Genomic DNA, 23,160 nt, shown 5'->3' on the forward strand with positions numbered 1-23,160 from the left:
ACCGTTCATGTCACATCGTAAGTAGACACTGATGTTAGCTAAAACAAATGGTCAGAATAGCAACTGCAAAATGGTCCCTCATATCTGGAAGTGTGGAGAGAAACAACACCTGGTGTCTATGGTCCATCACTAAATAGAAGAGAAATATGTAAGAAGGATTCAAATACTGTCCTTTGAGTTCAGGGTAGTGGGATACACAAACAAGCAAGCAAAGAGCAACACTTGCAATTTTGGGTGCAGAGAAGAAAGCAAGCCTAAGTAATGGCATGTGAGGGTGCCAAAAAGGCTTCACAAATGAGATAGTGACAGTTCAGGGAAGTTCTGAAAAATGCACAAGAGCTCTCTACTCACAAAGCAAGAGTCCAGGAGACAGCCTATACAAAAAAAAAAAAAAAAAAAAAAAGCGAAGGTCTGGAATGAGAAGCAGGGGGAAACAAGAGGAAGGCAAATGAGAAAGGAATCAATCACGCAGGGGCCTGGCATGCGAAACTAAGGAATGGGTTTCCACAATTTCCTTGGATAAATGATTCTGAAGAGTTCTTTGTTCAAGCCATTCCATCAGAATCTTTGAGGATGACACCCTAGGCATCTGAATTTTTTAAAAGCTCCTTGGGTGATTCTAATGTATAGCCAAGAATGAAAATCGTTGCTTTGGAACAAAGGGAGCCCATGAGGAGTCCTTAGCCTGGGGAAGACCTGGCTGGAGATACTTATCCAAAGACTCTGGTGGCAGAGGACAGCTGGGAGGAATCAGGGCTGGAAGCAGAACTGAGGGAGTCTACTTTTTGCGCTGGCCTCAGGGGACAGAATGAGAATCTCAGCCAAAGTAGCAGCAGTGAAAATGGAGAGCAAGGGATGGATTAAGAGCTATTTCTGGAGGTAGAAGGGATAAGACTTAGGAGAGCCTACGGGAGCAGTCCCTAAGAAACCAGCTGGGAAGCAAGCCCTGAAAATCAGAGCAGAGGTCTGCAGGGCTCTTCAGAACAGCTACTGAAGAGCTTGTGCCCCTGAGCTCTCAGATGGTTGGAGAAGCTGCCCAAGGAGAAGCACAGCACCAGGCAGGGGCCCAGCTGCATTGCACCAGGGCAGCTGTGCCCCATCTGCTCACAATAGGCCAGATGTAAGGGACCCTCCTGCATTTCCAGCCAGCTCCCTAGCAGTCTTCACTGCAGCCCTGAACATCTGCTAGGGGTGAACCCAGGGGCGGCTCAACCTGGTGGCCTTACTTCCTCCCAAAAGCCAGAGCCTGGGTCCTAACCACAGGGTCTCTGCTAATGAGGTAGAGGCTCTGTCAGATGTTTCCTGGTGATGAACATTTGACTTCTGGCAGGGGCATTTGGGGGGCATACCCAGCTGTATGTCGTTACTTCTTTTTACCCTTATTTGCATACTGATTGAAATACATTTGCATAACATAGGAGACTGCATCTGCAGACAATCTATAGACTGTTTAAACTGGAAAGGAGTCAGTAACTAATTCAGTTTAGAGGATGTAAATAGCCCCTAAGGGCCCAGTGCCCTGCTAAGCATCAGGATACAATAAGAAAGAAGCCACAGACAGAGATCAAGGGGAGTGTCCTACCTAATCAGAGATACATCCTCTAGTCATTTTACAAATGAAGGTGGCCTAAAAGAATAAGTCTGACCCCCCTGAGTGGCAGGGCAAGAGCACTGGCCTTTGAAAGCTGAGTCTGGGTCTCCCCCACCCCACCCCCCTTCCCAGATCACTATCCTTGTCACTCCCTTTAACATCAATTGCTTGGTTGGTTGTTTTCTTTTTCCTTTTTTCATTTTTCCTTCTTTTTTTTTTCTTCCCTTTTTACTCTGCTTTTCTTTTTGGTTTGATCTTTTTGATCTTTTCCTCCATGGTCCTGAGTCCCTGCAGGGGAGCCTGTGTGAAATCTTCACTCTTCTGAAGAAAATTATTGGGGCAGTAGTTCCCCATGCTGACCACACAAAGGGCACCTGGGGAGCTTCTGAAAAGACAGGCCCCTGGGCCCCACACCAGGTTAATTAAGGCAGGCTTCAGGGGTGGTCCCCAGGCCTTGGAAGTTTCAAAGATCCCCAGAGTCAGTTGTGCAGCCTGGGTTAAGAACTACATCATTTGAGGTTTCCAGAGAGGGAGAAAAGAAGCTGGGAAAGAAAAAGCTGGTTTTAGAGAGGGGCTGAGCTGGGAACAAATTCCAAGGCAAGCAAAGTGGTATGTTTCCTTCTAAAAATCTGCTTTCTGTCTAGGTCCTCCTTCCTACTTCATCCTGTTAATAGCTATAATATATATAACACTGCTAGGGGTCCTTCAAGGTTTAGTTTCTAAGAATTCTTTTTTTAAAGGTACAGGTTTAAGTGCTATTAATTATACATAAATTAGGGAAAATCAATTCTATTGGGTTGCTTTCCTCCCCAAAACCTCCCCTGAGACAAAAAGTTCTGAAAGAATAGAAGTTTTCAGTGGAGAGAATGGGGAAGCACTAGCTTTGAGGTCAGGAACACCTGATGGGGAAAAGCCCCTGGAGGTGTAATTAGAGTCACTTTGGAGTTCTAAGCATTCAAATGTGGGATTTGGATTCTGGAAAGAATGTTGGATGATGACAAATGTAACTTTTCTGACCTTCAGAGTGATGTCAAATAATATTTGCCATCTCCCAGACAAAACATAAAAACCAATATGCAAAGTTAGTGGATAACAACTAAGTTAGTGGGAAACAAGAAATTTCATATAGTGTTTGTGGCAACATAAGTTTGTGCATTAAATGGAAGGCAAAATATCAAACAAAGTAAAAAAACCCTAAAATATGATACCTCATTCTCCATAAATTATATTGCAAAGAATTAATCCTAAAATAGCACAAGAGCTGCAGCCAAGATTTATCGTGAAAAGGCTTCATAACGCTATTATTTCCACAGATCAAAAATCCACAATTACCAATGTTTCCAGGTTAGCTAAATCAAATATGGTGTATTTAATAATACAAAATATAATGCAGTCATTAAAAATTATAATGTCCAAGAATGCATGTGAAATCCTGATAAGTGAAAAACTCAGGCTAAATAGTATGTGTAGTTATGGTTTCCATTTTGTTAAAAATTCCTAGAAAGAGAAAATGCAGAATGACCTGGAATGATTAATTCTTGTTTTTTTTTCCTCTCATACAGAGTACTGGAAATTTCAAATTTCTAAAAACAAAATGTACAAGTTTTATGATTTTTTTTAAGAGTAACAAACAGTTTAAGTTGAGATAAAGGATAGGAAATGTTTTGATTCTTTCTCATTTCTTGCCCTCATGGTTTAAAGCAGCTGCTCCCAGTTTCCTGAATCCAGCCTAAGGCATTCAGATAAAGATCCTTTACAAAAAGGGTTAAAAAAGATGTTCTGTGCTTTGCTCAGGATCCAAGCCAAGACTGAAAAGTTTTTCTCCGTGGGAAAAAAAAAAAAAAAAAATATATATATATATATATATATATATATCCATCTTTTTAACTGAACTTGAAAATGAAATTTTGAAACCCAGGACGATTGTAAAAATAGCTAATAATGCATGCTAACAGTATCTAATAACCTGCAATGTGTCAAGCACTTTAAATGTATAATTCTAACTCTTACAATGGTCCAGAAGGCCAAGTTTTATTGTTCTCATGCTATAGATGCTAAAATGAAAAGCCAGAGAAGCTGCTCAGGTTCACGTGGCTACTGGGTTGGAACCAGAATTGAAGGGGTGGTTCCGGGGACCCAGACTGAGCTCCTGCTCTCCACATCACCAAAGCCAGCCCTGCCCTGCTTCTGGAACTGATGGCCAATTACGTCTGCAAAGGTCTATTTTCTGCCATTGAATTCAACTTTGTGTTTCATTATTTATATTTTTGAAACAGTTTGAGATAAAATTCACATACCATACAATTCATTTATCTAAAATGCACAATTTAATGGTTTTTAAAATATTCACAGAGTTAGGCAACTATCACCACAATTAATTCTAAAGCATTTTATAACCCCTCAAAGAAATGCTGGAACATGCAGCTATCACTTCCCTAATCTTCTCACCCCTTTACCTCCCACCCTAGTCAACCATGAGTCTGCTTCTGTCTGTATGGATTTCTGTCTCCTGGGCACTTACTATACATGAAATCATACCTTAGATTCCCTTTTGTGACTGGATTCTTTCACTTAGCACCTTTTCAAGGTTCATCCTGTGCTATAGCTTATATCAGGATATTTTTATAGCTGAAGGATACTCCATTGTAGGGCTATATCACATTTTATTTATCCATTTCACTGGTTGATGGACATCTGGGTTGTTTCCATTTTGGAAAGGATTATAAATAATGTTTCTGTGAGCACGTGTGCACATTTCTGTGTAGAACTGAGCTTTCGGTTTTCTTAGATGTGCATCTTGGAGTACAAGTGCTCGGTCATATGTAACTCCATAGTTCATCTTTGGAGGAAATGCTGTTTTCAAAGTGTCTACACCAGTTCATCTTCTCACAAGGAAACTTCCATTTTGACAATACAGAGTTCAAACTTTGATCCGGGCCTTTTGTGGATCTTCTAGCTTCTAAGAATTAAAATACAATCCAACTACTGTTTCTTCTTAGAATTCTACTTAGATCTGACTTGGCATTCTAGCTAATTACTTTGATTTTAGTTTTCCAGATAAGTAATATTATTGAAGATTTATTTATTTTTTTAAGATTTTATCCATTTATTCATGAGAGACACAGAGAGAGAGAGATGCATAGACACAGGCAGAGGGAGAAGCAGGCTCCATGCAGGGAGCCCGACGCGGGACTCGATCCGGAGTCTCCAGGACCACACTCCGGGCCGCAGGCGGCGCTAAACCGCTGCGCCACCGGGGCTGCCCTATTATTGGAGATTTAATATGACTTTTTATTTTCTTTTTTATTTTTAAAGATTTATTTATTTGAGAGACAGAGAGAGAAGGAGGGGCAGAGAGAGGGGGAGAATCTCAAGCAGACTCCTCACTGAGCGCAGAGCCAGTTGTAGGGCTTAATATCATGACCCTGTGATCATGACCTGAGCGGAAAACAAGAGTCAGACACTTAACCAAGTTCGCCACCCAGCACCCTTTAATATGCTTTTTTTAGTACACTTTGTGATGAGATCTTCATAGCAACATACAGTTCACATTTATTGGAACTGAGACTCAAGAGAAGTTAAGTAATAATCTGAAAGACCTAAAATCTTTTTTTTTTTATTTATTTATTTTTTTTTTAGAAGTAAGGTTTTCCTTGAAGCAGTGTCCTTCAATAATCCACTGGCATTGGATCATTCAGACAGTATGATTCTTAGAGAGGGTAGGCTGTTATGCACTATGCTTCTTGTAGGCATGTTTAGCAGCATCCCTGACTCATTAGAGCCAGTAACAGTCCCCTACTCCTAGGAGCAAAAATGTCTCCAAATACTGACAAAAGTCGTTTGGGTGGGTTTGGGGGAATGGGAGCCTGGGGTGAGTGGATGGGGAATGTTGGTTGGGAATGACATGTTAAATAATTTTGGAGGCTGCAGAGCCTGGGTGCTCTCTCTCTTTCTCTCTCACTCCTACTTTCTGTATTTTTCTTGTCCTTAAATACCTAACAGGTATTTGCATTTTAGATTTCATCTTATTTCAGTATCTCTCTTGATGGTTTGAATACAGAACCTTTGAAACCTGGCTGTCCCAGGACCCCTAAGCAAGAGCTGTTAGAGCCACATGCCAACATGCAGAGATTCAGCCCAGGCCAGAGCAAAGTTCTCAAAGACTCTATTTCCAACCCTGGAAATAACTTGTCACAGATTTCCTCAATGCCTTTATTCACCTGTTACCCCTTGCTCAAGGCCCTGTCACTTATAATTTCTAGAAATTTAGACAGATTTCTTAATCTCTCTAAACCTGCTTCTTCATCTGTAAAATAGAGGCAGAATTACCTGGCTTGGCTTGGAAGTTTCTAGGGTTTATCTTGTCTAGAAAACCCAGTTCAGGTGTTTTTTCCACACCCTGTCATGTCTACCTTTACTTAATAGTTCAAAGGTAGTTTCAATTTTTGTGAGAACAAAGTGGGGAATACATAAATAATTGAATAAAGCAATCTTAAAATGCCAATCACATCGTAAAAGAGCATATTACAATTATTAGTACCATTATGCTACCATTTAGATCCTGAGTTCTATTTTTTTTGGATGCTGTTTATTCATAAATTATCAAATTTTATTAACTCTTCCTTATATAGTAGACTGAATTCACATTTTTCCTCAAATTCCCTCTCTAGCCTTTATTTTATCCTTTATCACTATAGCTGGGAATTTTTGTGATGGCCTCCCTCTTTTCCCAGCCTCTGACTTCTTTCTGGTACAGGACAGCCTACTAGATTGAACTGCCTAAGGAACACCTCTTAGCAAATGTCATTCTAGTGGGTCATGAAGCCCAGAGAACAAATCTCAAACTGCTTAGCTTCACAATCTATGCCTTCTATAATCAAGTCTCCGTCTATCCTCTCAATCCCATTTCCTAGTATTCCTACCTAAATTTCCTACTGTAGCTAGGCTAATACATTCATTATGCTCCAAGTGAATACATTTACCTAATCAGTGCCTCTACTCCTAGCTTTCCAATATCCAAGCCCATCTCCCTGTCCTCCAATCCCCATATTTGTTCTAGAGCTTCTTCTCCTCCACTGTAGGGACAGAAAGCATACAATTTTTAAAAATTTATTTATTTAAGAGAAAGAGAGTAAGGGGAGGAGCAGAGGGTGATGGGAGTGAGAGAATCCCAAGCAGACTCCCCACTGAGTGCACAGCCCAACTAGGGCTCGATCTCAAGACCCTGAGATCATACATAACCTGATCAAAAGAGTCAAACCTTTAACTGACTGAGCTATCCAAAGGCATTAGGAAGCATATATTTTTTTGACTTTCTATCCTAATCACCTAGCATAGTTCAGGGCTTATAACAAGTGCCAAATGAATGAATGAGTCAGTTAATACACCAAGAAATGAACAAAGCATGTTTATCTTGACCAGACCAATATAATTATTTCTCCTTCCAAATTCCTAGAATATCTGCTGTCTGATTTATGCATTTAGTTAATATCATTTACTGCTTTTTACCATTAATTAACAATGCATCACTGCAAGTCTCATCTCCTCAATGAGATTACAAGTTCCTGGGGGTCAGGCTCTGAGTCCTGTTTTGGTATCCCCCTCAGCATCAACAGGGCAGCATCCTGTCCTCTCCAAATGCTCATTGATTGATTTTGCATCTCACCAGCTGAAGTTCCGCTGCCAAGTGTTAGCAGCAGGATCTCCCTGGTTCTTGGGCCATAAATCACAGGTTAAACCTTTCCTAGTTATTAGAGCCTGGTCCATATGTCAGGGTAACTTGGATCCCAGAAACTCTTGGTCAGGGTATGCAAGGAAAACATCTGGGTTTGTGATCCATTAGAGTCAGACAGGAAATGTGACATATTTGTGGCTGATGTTTATGCCCTTGTTTCCTTGATATAGACTTGAATGCTCAGCCCCAAAATCTACATGGTAAAAAATCAAGCTCAATTTCAGAGACAGATATTTCTCAATCACCTTCACAATACAGTCCAAACTCAGATGTCCCTGCCAGAATGTTGCTTTATATTTTGTCTGTCCTCTTTTGCCTTCTGTGACCCAGTCATCCTGGGTTACCTGTAGATTCTTATACTTCTAGATCTCCTACTTCTCTCCTCTGATTGGAACATTCTTTCATTCCCTCTTTGGCCAAATTCTATCCTTTCTTCGAAACCAAGCTGTGTTCACCCTGCCCCTGGAAAAACTCTTCTTTCTCACTCATCCTCTCCTCAATGCTCCCCCACTATCCTAAGCATGTGTCGTCTTGCACTACAAATGCCTTAAGACCATCCCTTCCAGCTATGCCTATGAGCTCCTGTGGGCAATGCCTCCATCCTCAGGCCTGAGTATAGCGCCAGCCGAGAGTAGACACTTCAAAACCTTCCTGAATTAATAGAGGCAAAGTCAATTATATAAGATAATTATCAAAGCAAAAAATAGGAACAAGCAAAGGAAGTGAAATCAGGTTTGTATTAGAGTATTCTGATGTAGTAATAAAAATCTAGCTCCCTCAGTTCCTTTTTTGATTAAGTGGAAAAAAAGAAGAGTAAGCTATGAAATAAAATAACACCACTGTCATTACTCAGACTTGACAAAGCTGCAGATGCCCAAGAGATCACTGTTTTGGTAAACATTTCCAACCTTTGCAGGATATCTTGAAACTCAAGCAATTGCATTTCTCAGTTTCCCATAAAATGGAATGCCTCATCATATTTCTGACTTTTGAAACTTGAACTCTGTTCTCAGCAGACAGCTTGTTGTGACCATCATAGCCTTGTGGCTATTTATGTATTTGCCCTCGCTAATGGAATTTTCTCATCAACATTATCTTAGCTGAAATACAGAGGCATTAATGACAACTTAATTGAAGCAGTGGACGAAGTTCACAAAGTTATCATGTTTACTTGATGTACAGATGGTGGCTAGATACAAATGACTTATATGAAAAAGGACAATATTTGGGGAGCAGCTCTGTTAATTGCAGGGCGGTAGCCTAAAACCATCTGGCCACAAGTATTAATCAGGGTGAGCACTTCTATCTTGAATGATACAGTTCTTCAAGCCATATCTTCACCTCTGGGAGTTCCACTGGCCTTTATCTAATTAGTACTTCCACTAAATGTAGCTCATCCCTAGTTTTGACACATTATGCAGCATAAAACTGTGGTAACATGAATGTTTGTTAAAAAAAATCACTATTAACACTTCTTTCACTATTAAAATTACATCCTTCTGAATTATTTTGGAGGTCAGCTCTACTGGTTTATTCATTTAGGCAGTTGCTTATACATTGGGCAAATAGTTATTGAAAACCTGTTATCAGCAAGGTGCTATAATAGAACTTGGGCAAACAGTGATGAGCAAGTCAGTATTATTACTCCCATGAATCTTTACATTGTAATGGGCAGAGGAGCAACGAGTAACCAATTAATAGACACATGATTGATATACATTGTTATGGACTGAATGGTGCTCTCCAAAATTCATAGGCTGAGATTCTAACTTCAATACCTGAGAATAAGTCTATTTGGAGACAAGGACCTTTAAATAGATAGTTGAGATAAGATGGGGTTATATGAGTGGGCCCATATCCAGTATGACTGATATCTTTACAAGAAGATGATATTAGGTCTCATGAACTATGAAAATAAATTTCCAAGTCACCTAGTCTACGGTGTTTGGTTATAGTTGTCACAGCAAACTAATTCACACACATACACATATCTTCAGGGCAAATGCTACATAGGAGAAGACCTAGATTGCTGGGTGATGGAGCATCTGGCTAGCTTTGGAAAGATTTCTTGAAAAAATATCAATTGAGATGCATTCTCAAAGATTAGTGGGATGATGTTGACCATAGTTCTAGAACTTAATTCGTTTAAACATAGTCAATGTTAAATAGTGTTCAGATAAACATTCATCATGGCTGTTATCTAAGGTTATGCCATTAGAATTTCATCCTATCTTCAGTCACGTAAGTATAGAACATGGATAGCTAATTCAGAACATATAGCTTAACTGGTATTTTTGGAATGCCATTTCTAGAATTCTTCCTATTCAAGCTATTATATAGTCATACTGAGAGTTGCAAGGTGGTTTAGGAAATACAGTGAACACAATTGCTTGTACCTAGAAATTAAATGGAGTAAGCTGGGAGGGTCTCTTTAATAAGCTCTTGGCCTTAACTGAAAATTTTTCCATGGCATCTGGTTGATTTCTAGATCTTTGCTTGTTGTGTCTCCTCTTACCCAAGAATTCTGTTCTGTACCTGTGGACTGATTTTTACTTTCCTTCTTCCAGCTTATAATCATTCAGTGGTGCCTAGCTATTAGGTTGACATCTCTCATTTTGGAGACTTCCTCTTCCATCTCTCAAGTTTCACTCATCTCTTAATCCTGAAAACTCCACTCTGAGTTTGATGACTCTAGTGATACTGAGGAAAGCTTTGGATATATTATTCTTCTATTGGAAAACCAAAACTGGTCTTTATGTCATTTGACCTTACTGGTGCTTGTTCTACTTTCTGCAGTGACATAAACATATAAAAACCTTCAACTATGAGAAAGCTTGTTCCATATTCAAAGATTCTTGTCATGTTTCTGTCCTTGTCTCTCCACCTGTAATAGCTCCAGTACCTACAACTGTTCCTCTATTAACACGGTTTGAAGATCTTATACATTCTGATCAGTCCCTTACTCTCTCTCTCTCTCTCTCTCTCTCTCTCTCTCTCTCCTAGTTCAGTTTAAAGAAGGTTCCCCAAAACCAACTTCTCATATTGGGATTTTTGGCTCCTAACATGTCACTGAGAGTCAGTCACATGCATAACCCTTCTAGGACATCCAAGCCTCATTCACAAAAATCATTGTATGGCAAAGGCCAAGTTCACCTTTCTTACTGCACAAAATGTACCACAATTTGGGATGTGAGAAACATGATCTCAGACAGTGAAGGCCATTTACCATATTTTCAAAAGAAGACTCTTGGGTTGATGATTTCCTTGAAGATAATAAGGAAAAGGGCTGACCTCTGCTGTTCTTCAGGAACTCATAACAGACTAGAAGGGTTTTTACTAATTTTAAACCAAATCTCCCCTTTAGCAGAACAGAACAATGAGATCTAACAGAACAAGAGTTATTCACATTCTACATCCATGCAGAGCCCAGGTAAGCCAGAGGTCTGAACGCTGAAGCCTGAGTTCAAGCTTTTTGCCCAGGCTCACTTTTCAGTGGGGAGTTGACATTTTAAGAAACATCAAGTAGAAAATGCAGATTCCAAACCTTAATGACTGAAGCCCCCAGATCTCTTCTTCCTATTCTCATTCCCCAGCATCCTCCCATCAGAAAAATAAAAATAATATTGAAAGTCCAGATAAAATTTAAAATACTTATAGTGATGCTAGCTTTTGCTCTAGAATATTTAATGTTGCACACAAAATTCAAAACACTCATCCCTGATTCTTCAAGGAAACAGGGTTGGTGGTATTATTTACCTGCATACAATTCCCTGTTCTCTTAGTCACTTAGATGAATTTGGATGATACCAACCTCCATTTTCAGTATCTCTAAGAGTCTAAAATGGCACCTATTTCCTACATTAAAAAATAGAACAGAGTATCTATTGCCCAATGAACAGGTGTGGATTTGAGGGATGGAGTAGTCCCTGTGACGCATGGCACCTCATGAAATGTAGTCAAAAACTGAGAGTTTGAAATGCATAAAGTAGAAAATCCAGGTGTTTGTTCATTTATTTAAGATTTGCCTATATATATCTTTTCTGGTTCATGAAAGGAGAAATTGGAAAATTTCACCATGCAGCAGGACACTTTGAAGGTATTTTTTCTGTTCCAGGGCAGCCCCAAGATCCAGGTGGGGCTTGGAGCATGGGGTTATCAGGATGGGAAAGGCTCTACAATACAGGGCAAAGTCTTTGGAAGCAGTACCTCATGCTGCTTTAGTACCCTTAGTCTTTAGATGATAATCTTACTAAGGAAGTGGCACTAAGTATTTATGCCATATATACTTAATGAATACCAGAATGTGTGTGTGAGTGTGTGTATGTTTGTGTATTGAAATATAGATATGGATTATTTATTTTATAATATAATACAGGCAAACTTTAGCTAAATTATATAAGAAGTCTTAAAGACAAATGGACTCACCATCTTGTGTTAATCCCACCCAACCCAAGAATCCATCAATGGGACCACCAAATAAAATGTTCTAGGAAGAACTAACTTTAGACAGTAGATAGCTATTTACCTGAATAGCTTGTTGAACATATGTCTATAGATCTTTCCTCCAAAGTTCTCTTACATTTGAATTACAATATAAAACATGAATATGGCTGGCAGCAAGTTCTAGTATAAAGACCACAAACTTAGGAATCCAAAGGAAAATCCTGAGGTTGAACACCATCTTGGTCAGCTTAACTCAAATTTTTTGGTTCCCAGTTTCATCGTATGCATGTTGGGAAAATAATAACCACCTCATAAGTTTCATGTTTGTTTTTTACCTGCAGTATTACACAGTGCCTGACCTGCAAGAGATCTACAATGATTGACGACTCTACTCTTGCGTCATTTACAGTGAAAGGATGTCCTCAACTTTTCCTCATCTCCACATGAACAAGGCTTACAAGAAAGACAATAAAAACAAAAAAATAAAGAAAAACATAAAGAAAGGATTACACCATTTTCTTTCATCTTCTGGAAACTTCATCACCTAGAACAACCTAATTTATATGCTTCCTACTTTGAGGATGCACTTAGTTTGCACTTCTGTCCCAATCTCCAAAACAAAGAGCTATGTACACTGTAGGAAGCTCTGAAAACAAGAGTGAATGAGCCAGGCATCTCTCTACCCTCGCTTCCATGGGGGTTGCCTTCTCTTTAGACCCAAGATGTTAGAAACACCTGAACTAGTCTCCAATTAATCTTTAAATATCTGGATTCCCTGCCCCACTAACAAAATGCAGTGTGCTACTGTCTGTTTTCCCTGATGCACCTACCATATGTCACAGTAGCTCCACTTGGCTTCAAACATCATAGGGACAGTTGCCATTACCTTCTACTTTTTCATACGAGGCTGTCATCCCTTAGAAAGCCATTATGATCTCAAGTACTTCGAAAACAAGTTTCCTCAGAAACGTGAGGAACAAGAAAGCTATTTTTGTTTGACTTTTTGTTTTTTTTTGTTTTGTTTTGTTTTGCTTGTGTCTCCCCACCCCACCACCAAGATAGAAAAATTCCAGCAGACATACGGCATAGCTCCAATTCAAAGAAAAAATGAGGGAAGTTCAAATTTTCCAAAATTCAGAGATTCTTTTTGGGGAAAGAATAAACCAAGAGTTTTTGAGACAGACTTCAAGAACTCAGTCAGCACATTTTAAAAACTTCCTTTCACTTGTTTCATTTCTTGAGAGACAGGTCTGAAATAACAGATGATTTCCTCTCCTTCTGCAGCTTGGTAACGTGGCAGCTTTTACCAGCCTCTCTCAGTCATAAACGTGTTTTAATGGACTGACATGTGCTTAATAATACAGGCAGCACCTGGATGTTTTAGAGCAAAGTGCCGCCAGGGCCTATCCTGTATTAAAACTGCATTATTGACCTGAGGCCTACAAGTCTCTATACTCAAACATCTCACCGATTAGAGAGAGAAACAACCTAGTGTCAGTTCACATTTTTCTTCTTCAAATAGGGAGGACTGAGGTTTAACTTTTATAACTCTGAACATGAATATTATGCTTCTAAGTGATTAACTCACCTCCATTACTAGAAATTTCATAAATTTTATAAAAGTTCTATGACTTCCCAAATTGACTCAGCTTTTATGACTCTATGGAGTAAGGAGGCCCCTTCTAGCTATAGGTCTTGAGTCAGCATGGAAGGAAAAGGAATTTGTTGAATAGCTTCTCAACACTGTGCTTAGGATTTTAGACACATTATCTCATTGAATCATCATCATGGCAATCACTTGATGTAAGAGTTTTTTTTTGTTTTTTTCATTCATGTTATAGGCAAATTCTGAGATGGTCCCCAGTGATCCATGACTCCTCATATCCACAGCTTTGTAATAACCCCTGTGCCTTGAGCAAGGGCTAAGGCACTTGTTTCTTTACTGAACAGAGCATGGTAAAAGTGATGGAATGTCACTCCTGGTGTTAGGTTATAAAAAGACTATGGCTTTTGTCTTGAGTGTTCTTTCTCTTCCTTGAATCACTCATTTTGGGGTAAAAGTGCTATCATTTCATGAGGCAGCCTTCTGGAGAGGCCATGAGATAAACTTGGAAGTACATTTTCTGAGGACTGCCAACAGTCATATAAATTAGCTTGGGAGCAGATTTACCCATAATTGAACTTTGAGATGACAGTTGCCCCTGCCAACAACTTGATTACAGCCAGAATTATCCAGCCAAGATGCCCCTGCATTCCTGACTCTTATGAACTAGGACACAATAAACATTTTCAACCACTATATTTTGGTATAGTTTGTTACACAACCATAGGTAACTAATACACTCTCACTTACATATGAGAAAGGTTAAGAAGTTTATTCAGGGCCATAGAACAGTAAGAAAAGTAGGTGTGTTTTGAACCTAACTAAGTTCCAGACCCAAACTCTCCTGCTATTCTGGGAGTTTAATGGACTTTTTGTTCACTTACTGGCATATGAAGTTCTCCCACAGTCTGACCTGACGTTGGGTATTAAGCCGTGCCCTTTATATTTACATCAATTTTCTCTTATTTATTTGGATAACAAAACTCGTAGTCCAGTGGGAGAAGGAAGACACTTAAAGAAAAATACAATGTAGTATATATAGTTAAGGATGGCTATTGGCCCAAGACACACAGAGAACAGTATTTGATTCAGACTGTAGAACCAGGGAGGCTTTTCAAATGTTTCGTTGACCTGGGAACATGCCTCATCCCCTAATATAATGCCTAGCATGTGGTCTAACCTCAGTAAGTACTTGTGGACTAAGTCAATACTGCCTCTGGAAGAACAGGCAACATTAGTAAGATAATAAAAGGAGAAGGAGGGAAAAAAAATTCTGCTGTCCGACATTGCATAAACATCACACAGAAGAGTGAGGGTTTTGAAAAAACATGACTTAGTCCTAAATCTCTTCTGTATTGCTACATATTAGAATCTATGTTATAGCGCCATAAAAGTCTTTCCAAAATTCAGCTATTCAAGGACTAATTTAAAAAGTTTTGCCAGGGATCCCTTGGTGGCTCAGTGGTTTAGCACTTGTCTTTGGCCCAGAGTGTGATCCTGGAGTCCCAGGATCAAGTCTTACATTGGGCTCCCTGCATGGAGCCTGCTTCTCCCTCTGCCTGTGTCTCTGCCCCTCTCTCTGTATGTCTCTCATGAATGAATAAATAAAATCTTTAAAAAATAAAAATAAAAAAATAAAAAAGGTTTGCCATACTTAGATGCCATATGTATCAGTATTTACTTAATATCTTAAAAATATACTTTAAAAACATTTTATTTAAAGATTTTTATTTATTTAGGAGCTAGGGAGGGGACAGAGGGAAAGGGAGGAGGGGGAAGGGCAAAAGGGAGAAGGAAAAGCAGACTTCCCGCTGAGCAGGGAGCGGCTTAGTTCCAGGACCCTAAGATCATGAGTTGAGCCTAAGGCAGATGCTTAACTGACAGAGCCACCAGGTGTGCCTGAAAACTATTTCTTAAAACTGGCTAATTAGAAAAAAAAAAAAAAAAAAAAAAACCTGACTGATTGTTACTCAAAATAAAATTTGGTGGCTGTAAAAGGTCCATGGTAATGTGTATGATATACAGGGAAACTACAGACTCTGAAGCCAGAGAATTCAGGGTGAATTCGTAGCTCCATCACTTAATAACATGTGACTTTAGAAGTTACTGAGCTTCCATGACTCTCCATTTCCTTATCTACAAAGTACCTATAAAATACTTGGCTGAACAAAAAAAGCGACCTAGCAGTTGTCAGCACAAAGTACCTGTGAGGATTTCAGCTGTGCGTTCAGTCATTTTCTGAATCACAAGTCTCACGGTTCCACCCTCCAGGCTCAGCAGCAGGGTCCCCGAGCCCTCAGACAGCTCTGTGGACAGAAGCAGACCATCCTTGTTCCATGTTCGAAACTGGAAACTCACTGAGAGCCCATCAATTTGGGGGGTGCCGGGCAGCAGCAAGTAACTGCTGCTGGAGTTGACAAATGTGATGGGAACAATTTGTGGTTCAGAGCAGGAAAAAGTGACATTGCCCTGGAAAACAATAAAAATCAAACATATAAAAGCCATTTTTTATTCTGCAATCTGACAGCTGATATAAACAACCACCTGGAGCTGACCTTAATTTCAAGATTATTCCACATTCAGCTGCAAGATCTTAAAGGAAAAAATATGTCAGCTTTGTTCAGATACACCTATGAGACTGTTTCCATTCCTCTTTTATGTATTACATGGATTTCTCTGTTATCTGTGAGAAAGGCCATAGAAGACCCCAGTTGGGGTAGGCGATGGGATGGAAAGAGTCAACATTTCCTAAGGAAAGAGATACAAAAACAAGCACGTTCATCCATTGAATAAATACATACTGCAAATCAATCATAGGCTAAGAGGGGATACAGTTTGAAGAGATACACATGAAAAACTTTGTTACAACATAGAATGTGCTACAGGAGAGACTGACACAAGCTCCCAGGGGAGCCTGGTGGAAAAAATAACTAGCAAGCAAAGATTTCACAAGGGAGGTGATGCTTTTCTGGAAGGAGGTGGGGAAGGAGAGAAGTGAATGTGCCTGGCTAGCCTTTTCAGCAAAATGGCATGTTGTGTACCAAGATTTGGAGAAATTAGCAAAATGGCATTCCTGGGAATTACAGGGAACTTGTCATTGCTGAACATTAAGTGAGGCAGGGAGGCCATGAAGGAGATAAGATGAGAAAGATGAGTAGAAGCAGAATTGAAAAGCCCTTTAATGTTTGCTCAAGTTATCATCTAAGCTTACAAACAATAAAGTGACACTGGTCAGATTTTAAGGTATAAAGAGGATTTTTAGTAGCATGAGGAGCATATGGGAAGACTAGAGGTGGGGAATATTAAGTGTGCATCCACCAGGACCAGGAAGAGAAAGAGGAAGATTATTCTTTGCAAAAGTGAGGGAAAACTGGTTCAAGTTTTCCAGGGGTGACCACCCTGGCTGCCTGAGTTCAACTTTCCACTACGGTGGCCACACAGGGAGCTTAGACACATAGTGCAGCTCCCGGTACTGGAGCAGGTTAATTGTTCAACTCCAAAATCCTCATAGTCTGGAAAAACATCCATAGGTCCCAACCATGTCTGTTTATGATAGCCCTGCATTTCTGAAAGCAAACAGCAATCTCCAAACTGATACCAGAAGCACATTTCTGATGGTTCACTCATCAATCATGCCTCCATGAGTCCATGCTTATATTAATCATTTGTTGTAGTTGCGTAGATGTTTCCTCTTCTTTGGGTTGGATCCCCAGAAGTTAATTAATGTGTCAAAGGGCAAGGCCCTTGATATGCATTAAGAAATTGCCTACAGTTCATATTGCCCCACTGTGCCTGGCAGTAGGCCAAGTGCCCACATACATACCTCACATTTTCTGTACAGTAACACTGTATCCATTTAAATAGTTCACCAACTAGGCTTAAAGAAGGTAAGCGTGCAACAGAAGCCCTGTGCCTCCTTAGCAGTGACAACAGGATACAGATATCTGTTTGTCTGACATGGAAGACTTTCTTTTAGCCACCATTTCTGACACATCTCTCCTCTGCGCCAGGTAGCAACAGTCTAAAAATTCTACCCATTTGCTCATGATATCCCTTGTTGTTCTAATTTGCATTAAAAAAAAATTCTAGGGCACTTTGGTGGCTCAGTTGGTTAACTGTCTGACTTCTGCTCAGGTCATGATCTCAGTGTCCTGGGATCTAGACCTGTGTTGTCGGGCTCCCAGCTCAGTAGGGTGTCTGCTTCTCCCTCTCCCTTTGCTTCTCACCCAGCTCACGCTAGTGTTCTCCCTCTCTTTCCCTCTCTCTCTCAAATAAATAAATAACATTGTTTTAAAAATCTCGATGGGCTTCTTTTCAAGAATGAAAATATTCCACTGATGACAGATTGATTGAGGCAGAGCTGTAATTTGCAAGAAGCAAAATCACAAATATTCCTACAGCAAAGTCCAGAGGTAAGAGTAACTATTCTTCTCTTTTCCTGAGGTCAGTGTTACCTCCTCTGGTAACAAATTTGTCAGAATAAAGCTGTACCCAAATTCTGAGCCTGTGCAGAAGGGGGAACGGTTGGGAGGCTGTGATGAGGCTGCAGGTAGAAGAATAGGAGGTCATAAACATGACCCATTTCCCCGTTGATTTAAAATCCATTATTTAGGGGTACCTGGGTGACTCAGTCGGTTAAGTGTCTGCCTTGGGCTCAAGTCATGATCCCAGAGTCTTGGGATCCAGCCCCACATTGGGTTCTCTGCTCTGTGGTAAGTCTGCTTCTTCTCCCTCGGCCTGCAGCTTCCCCTGCTTCTTGTGATCTCTCTCTCTCCTCTCTCTCTCTGTCAAATAAATAAAATCTTTTTAAATAAATAAATAAATCCCAAAGTTTAGCGCAACCCAAGCCATTCTCTGAGTGTTCTCTGGATAGATAGCCACAGGAAGTGAGGGTCTACAGAAACTGAGATTCTCCCCTTATCTGAGCAGTTCACTCACATCTGACAGGTCTGGGAGCCCCCTTCCTTAGATTTGCTCCATCCACAGGATGTCTGATGGACCTCAGGTACTTGCGAAATAGGCAAGGGGCCTCAATATCTCTTGAAGGACACTCAAATGTCCTTGCTAGATTTTGGTAGCAAGAAATGCAGATAAACGCTTCAGGCTTTCTCCCCACTTAGAGGAAAGCCATGTGTGGCAACCAATACTCTTCCTCCTGGGGGAGTAGGACAGCGTTGAAATGCATTGGAGTGTCCCTGGTTCACTGCAGCTCATGCTCTTCCAGTCCGTTCTTCCTATGCCTTCACACTGTCCTCTGTGGTCCTTGCTCTAGAGCAGTTGCCTGAGCTGTCCAAACATCCCCATTGTTCGAGCACATCCTTGCTTTGTTCTCGGATGGGCAAGTCCAAGGACAAAAGAGTAGGAGAGAAGAGATGGGAGTAGATGGGAAATGCCCTCCATACCTAATCTGACCCAGTTCTCCTGGCAAGTGAATGTTTCCAGCTCAGCTCCCCATCACACAGCTGTTGTGCTGCCATTTCTGCTTCTAATCCCATCTCAGCTACACTTACTGTTGGCAGAAATGTCACAGTGTTGAGAAACATCAATATCCACTCCACCCCCATCTTCCCAGTAGACAGAAAGAAGAAAAAAAAAAAAAAAAAAAAAAAAGCTAATGCAAAAGTGTTACTTTTGAAATCAGCAGAGATTATTTAATCTTTTTCAATAATACCATTTGTGACTTTGGAATCCTTCTCCAGGCGACATTTGAGGGAAGTCCCTGCCATGATTTAGAAACAATATGTGAAAAGGCAATATACTTTAGAACAGTGTCAAAGCAGAAAGTGGCAAAAGTCTACAGACTATATTCAACCATATATATTCCTTCAATCTATTAATTCAACTTTAATTCTAATCGCCCCCATCCCCACTGTCCTGCCTGCCAAGAAGAAAGCTCCATTTCTCAGATCCCCTCTCCCCCTGCATATTTAATTCATTAAAGACTTCACATTTATTCAAGATTTCTCAAGCATTATAAAACAATGTGCTAAGTACAAGAGTTATACATAAGTTATAAGTGTGATTGAAATCCTTTGAATTAGTCCTTAAATGTATGTTTTGACAGTAATAGGCACAAAGTGTGCCATAACACAGAAGCACACTGTGGACAAATCTTCAAGGTAAATCAGCCACCCTTGGCCTTATTGATGAAATGAAGAGGAAGTCTTTATCACTGCCATGGGTCCCTTTTTCACTATAAGACTCACAGGGTCTTTCACTGTTCAAAAAGGAGGTCACTCTACATCAAGGAGGCTAAATCCTTGGTACCTGATGTATTTCTTGTGACAACTCCACCATGTCCTGGTTGGATAGCGACCTTCTACTACATGACTGAGGATGCCAGTCAAGACTGTGTGTTTGCGCCCCAAAGACACAACTGACAAAAAAGGTATCTGGAATGCCTGAGTGGGGACCTCACTTTGTCCCCAGGACGGCAGTTTTTAGCACCCTCGGTTTTCATTTCATACGTGCCCATCCTCCAAAAGTGCTGACCCCAAGATAGAGCAGCCATCTGTCCATTAGAGACCCTCAAGCAATAGCCACATTCCTTCTCAAGGATCCACCAAGGCCTTTTCTTTACAACCCTTAAAACACAGAAGTTCCTATCCTACCTTTCTCAGACAAAAGAGTGATCTCTCTAGATGGAGCACAGAACTTTGAAACCCTGAAGATCTGTTCATAGACCATCCTTGAGAGATTGTGCATATCTGTGTAAAAATGCTATTCTGGACCATAAACAGCAAGAGCTGATGCTGTTTCCTGTAATGAGAAGCCTGATGGCCTTCTACAGGTGTTCAGGACCTGGAACCCAAGAACCAAGTATGTTTCAATGAAGGAAGTAAACCCTTTTCATTGATTCATCCTCCACAAGGAGGCCCTCCCTCCAGAGGGCAGATAAAAACCCCTACCACACTCAGAGTCTTGAAGGAGCAGTACATGGTCTAATGCAAAAGGAGCCTATCCTAATATGGATAGTTACAAAAGGCTTCCTAAGGAGGTGACACTAGACCTTTGATTTCCCAGAGGCACAGGAGTGGCAATGTGGAGAATAAAGAAAGTGTTGTTATCTAAGCACAGAAGGAAAGCATTTGCAAAGGCAGAGGCTGGAAGATGTATGACAGGCATAGTCAGGGGCCTGAGCAGGTCAGCTGACTACAGTTCAAAAGCCAGGCAGCAATTGAAGTTGAAAGGACAGGGAGAGGGGCAATCATGTAAGCTTGTAGAGTATATTGAGGCACTAGAAATGGATGCTATGGTAAAAAGAGAATGGAAAGTGGGGAAGAGGGGGTTGACATCAAGGCTAGGATGCACAGTCATAAGGTGTTTCAGGTCTTTAGGGAATGGACTGTATTGTGTGTAGAGCTGAGTGGCCACGTGTTGCAACTCAGGACAGCTGTTGCGATTAGTAGACCAGAGCAGTTAAGGGCTCATAGAGAGCTCTATCTAGAATGGCAAAAGGGGAAAGGGAGAAAAGTAAACAGATATTTTGCAGGTAAAATGGATAGGAGGTGCTGTGCAAGGTGGAGGGACAGGAAAATCAAACATAGCTCCCACTCTCTTGAACTCTACTTGAACTCTCTTGAACTCTTCTTGAACAGGGGAATTCATGTAGGAAAGAGCAGAGATAGTCCTTGACCACTGACTGACTGCAACCTGCCATGGCTGGCACCCACCCCCAGGAGAGTGTGAAGACACTGACAGCAAACAGAAGTCCTTAAGCTCACTCATCCAATCAAGTTGTATAGTTGCTATGGGAGCTTGCCCCCTAAACACACTTCCTGCCTTTTTCCCTCGGCCAGGAGTGGCTTCTTAAGGCATCTGCACCCAACTTCCCATTCCCTCTCCCATGGGCCACATGCCCAAGCCTGTTCCAGATCCTCCATCCACAAGGTGGCCACCTTGTCCACCAGTTTTCATTGTATTAGCAGCATAACATATTCACTACACATATATTACCACACACTTATCATATCTCTTAATGCTGCCTTGTCATAATTAGCTACTCTTGAATACTTACATAGACTTTATGCAATAATACATTTGTACTTGGGTATAGAGCGTCTTGCTTTGAATTTTGAGAAGTAAGTAAAATTCTTCAATTTAGGCAGAAATGGATTCTTATTATCAATATTTACTGGAAACCCATATATTCTATCTAATCCTTATTTTTGGCTACTATAATTTGGAGGATAATGGTAGAGAGTTGACTTAAAATCAAATGAGAACACGAGCAACATGCCCAGCATTGTTTGTGATGGTTGTTTTTCTGCTTTCCCGGGTCTACTAATTTTTTGTGAGATCTGAGGCAAGTCACATCTATGTCTTAGTTTCCTGTTTTGTAACCTGAAACCATTAGACTGGGTCAGGTCCTCCCTGCTTCCCCATTCTTAGGGTACCTGGGACTAAACATCCACATCCTTATCATCTGTCTCCTTTTTGGAGTGCTGCACAGGCACCATTTGAACCATTCCTATTGTTGGCATGAGAAGTGTAACCAAGTATTTATATTTTAAAATATTTTTCTTTATAATAATTCAGAGCATAAGAAAGGGCACTCAGGCCTTTCTCCTGCCAATTCTCTTCTAACTGCAGGGAACAAAGCAAGAGTCTCTGTAGATGATGATATATATTTGAAAAGCAATAAACAGAAAATGACATTGTTTCATATTTTTAAAAAGAGGCCCACATTCTATAAATATAATTAGCAAAGAATAACAACCAATTGAGTGACCATTCCTCTCCCTGCCCCCCCCCTTTTCAAAAAAGCATCTGTAAACACTTTACAAAGAGAATGCTACGTTTACATTGAATTGCAGCAGGATTTTACAATGTTTAACAATTTCCTGGAGTTAATAAAATAGGTAAAATTATATGAAATTATAACCTGCTTAGCTTGGTGCTGGTCCAAGGACGGTGCAATTAAAATCAGAAGAAAACAATGAGAAAGAACACAGATTCTGAGTAGCAGCTTCCTTCCAAATAAATCCAAGTCATTCTGCCACAAAATCAGAAGTCTGTCAAATGCTGACTGGTTCCAAACAAAATCCATCCAACTGAAAGCATTCTTTTAACTCGTAAAAAGAGAGGCTCGTCAAAAAGATCTCGCAGTAATAGCATAATTACCATGGTCTCCTGATGACTTGTGAGTGAGGAGTATCTGACAGAGATTGCCTGCCTGTACATTTAAGTCTTTGTCATGTGAGCACAGAATGAATCAGATGAACTGTCACAAACAAGACTTGTTCATACAAAGGGACAAACTTTAGAAGCTGCTGTTCTGCTTATGGACACAGTAGAGGAAATGCTATCATGGTCTGAATGGGAATGTGTAATAGGGGAAACAGCCTGAAATGCAATGAATGGTGAATTAATGGTCTCCAGTTTGTCAAACGTTGCTAAACATGTAAATCATCATCATTATTTCATTGGTCACCAGATATGTTAGCCAGGCCTCAGACAGCACAGGGTGAAAATGCCATAATTTACCACACTAGAACAAGGAGCTAACAAATTTCAGAAGAAAGAAATTCATGAATGGCTTAATTTGTGCCTACTTCACAGCTGCAGGATCGAACATAACCCTTTGTTTATTTTAGATGAGGTCATGGATGTACCTGAGGCACTTTAGACCAGAGCAGCTAAAGCTTACTCTACTGAATTTTTAGCTAGGTGCTATCTTTACCTTATCTATCCACTAAGGGATCTACTTTGTTTCAAGATTATTCCTTACTTGTGTTGGCTGCATGGACTACAGGTTATGGCTAAAGGAGCCATGAGTGATGCATTGTT

At 40.4% G+C, this 23,160-nt stretch overlaps 1 protein-coding gene across 1 annotated transcript in view; it reads right to left on the reverse strand.

The window, feature by feature from the left end:
* Positions 1-23,160, reverse strand: part of CNTNAP5 (contactin associated protein family member 5) — a 785,909-nt gene that overhangs the window by 352,927 nt on the left and 409,822 nt on the right. The window contains 1 exon segment of the mRNA NM_001048108.1: positions 15,576-15,840. Within this exon segment, the coding sequence (NP_001041573.1) occupies positions 15,576-15,840 (265 nt within the window).

Source organism: Canis lupus, chromosome 19, assembly GCF_011100685.1.
Source record: "Canis lupus familiaris isolate Mischka breed German Shepherd chromosome 19, alternate assembly UU_Cfam_GSD_1.0, whole genome shotgun sequence".
Classification (NCBI taxonomy): Eukaryota; Metazoa; Chordata; class Mammalia; order Carnivora; family Canidae; genus Canis; species Canis lupus.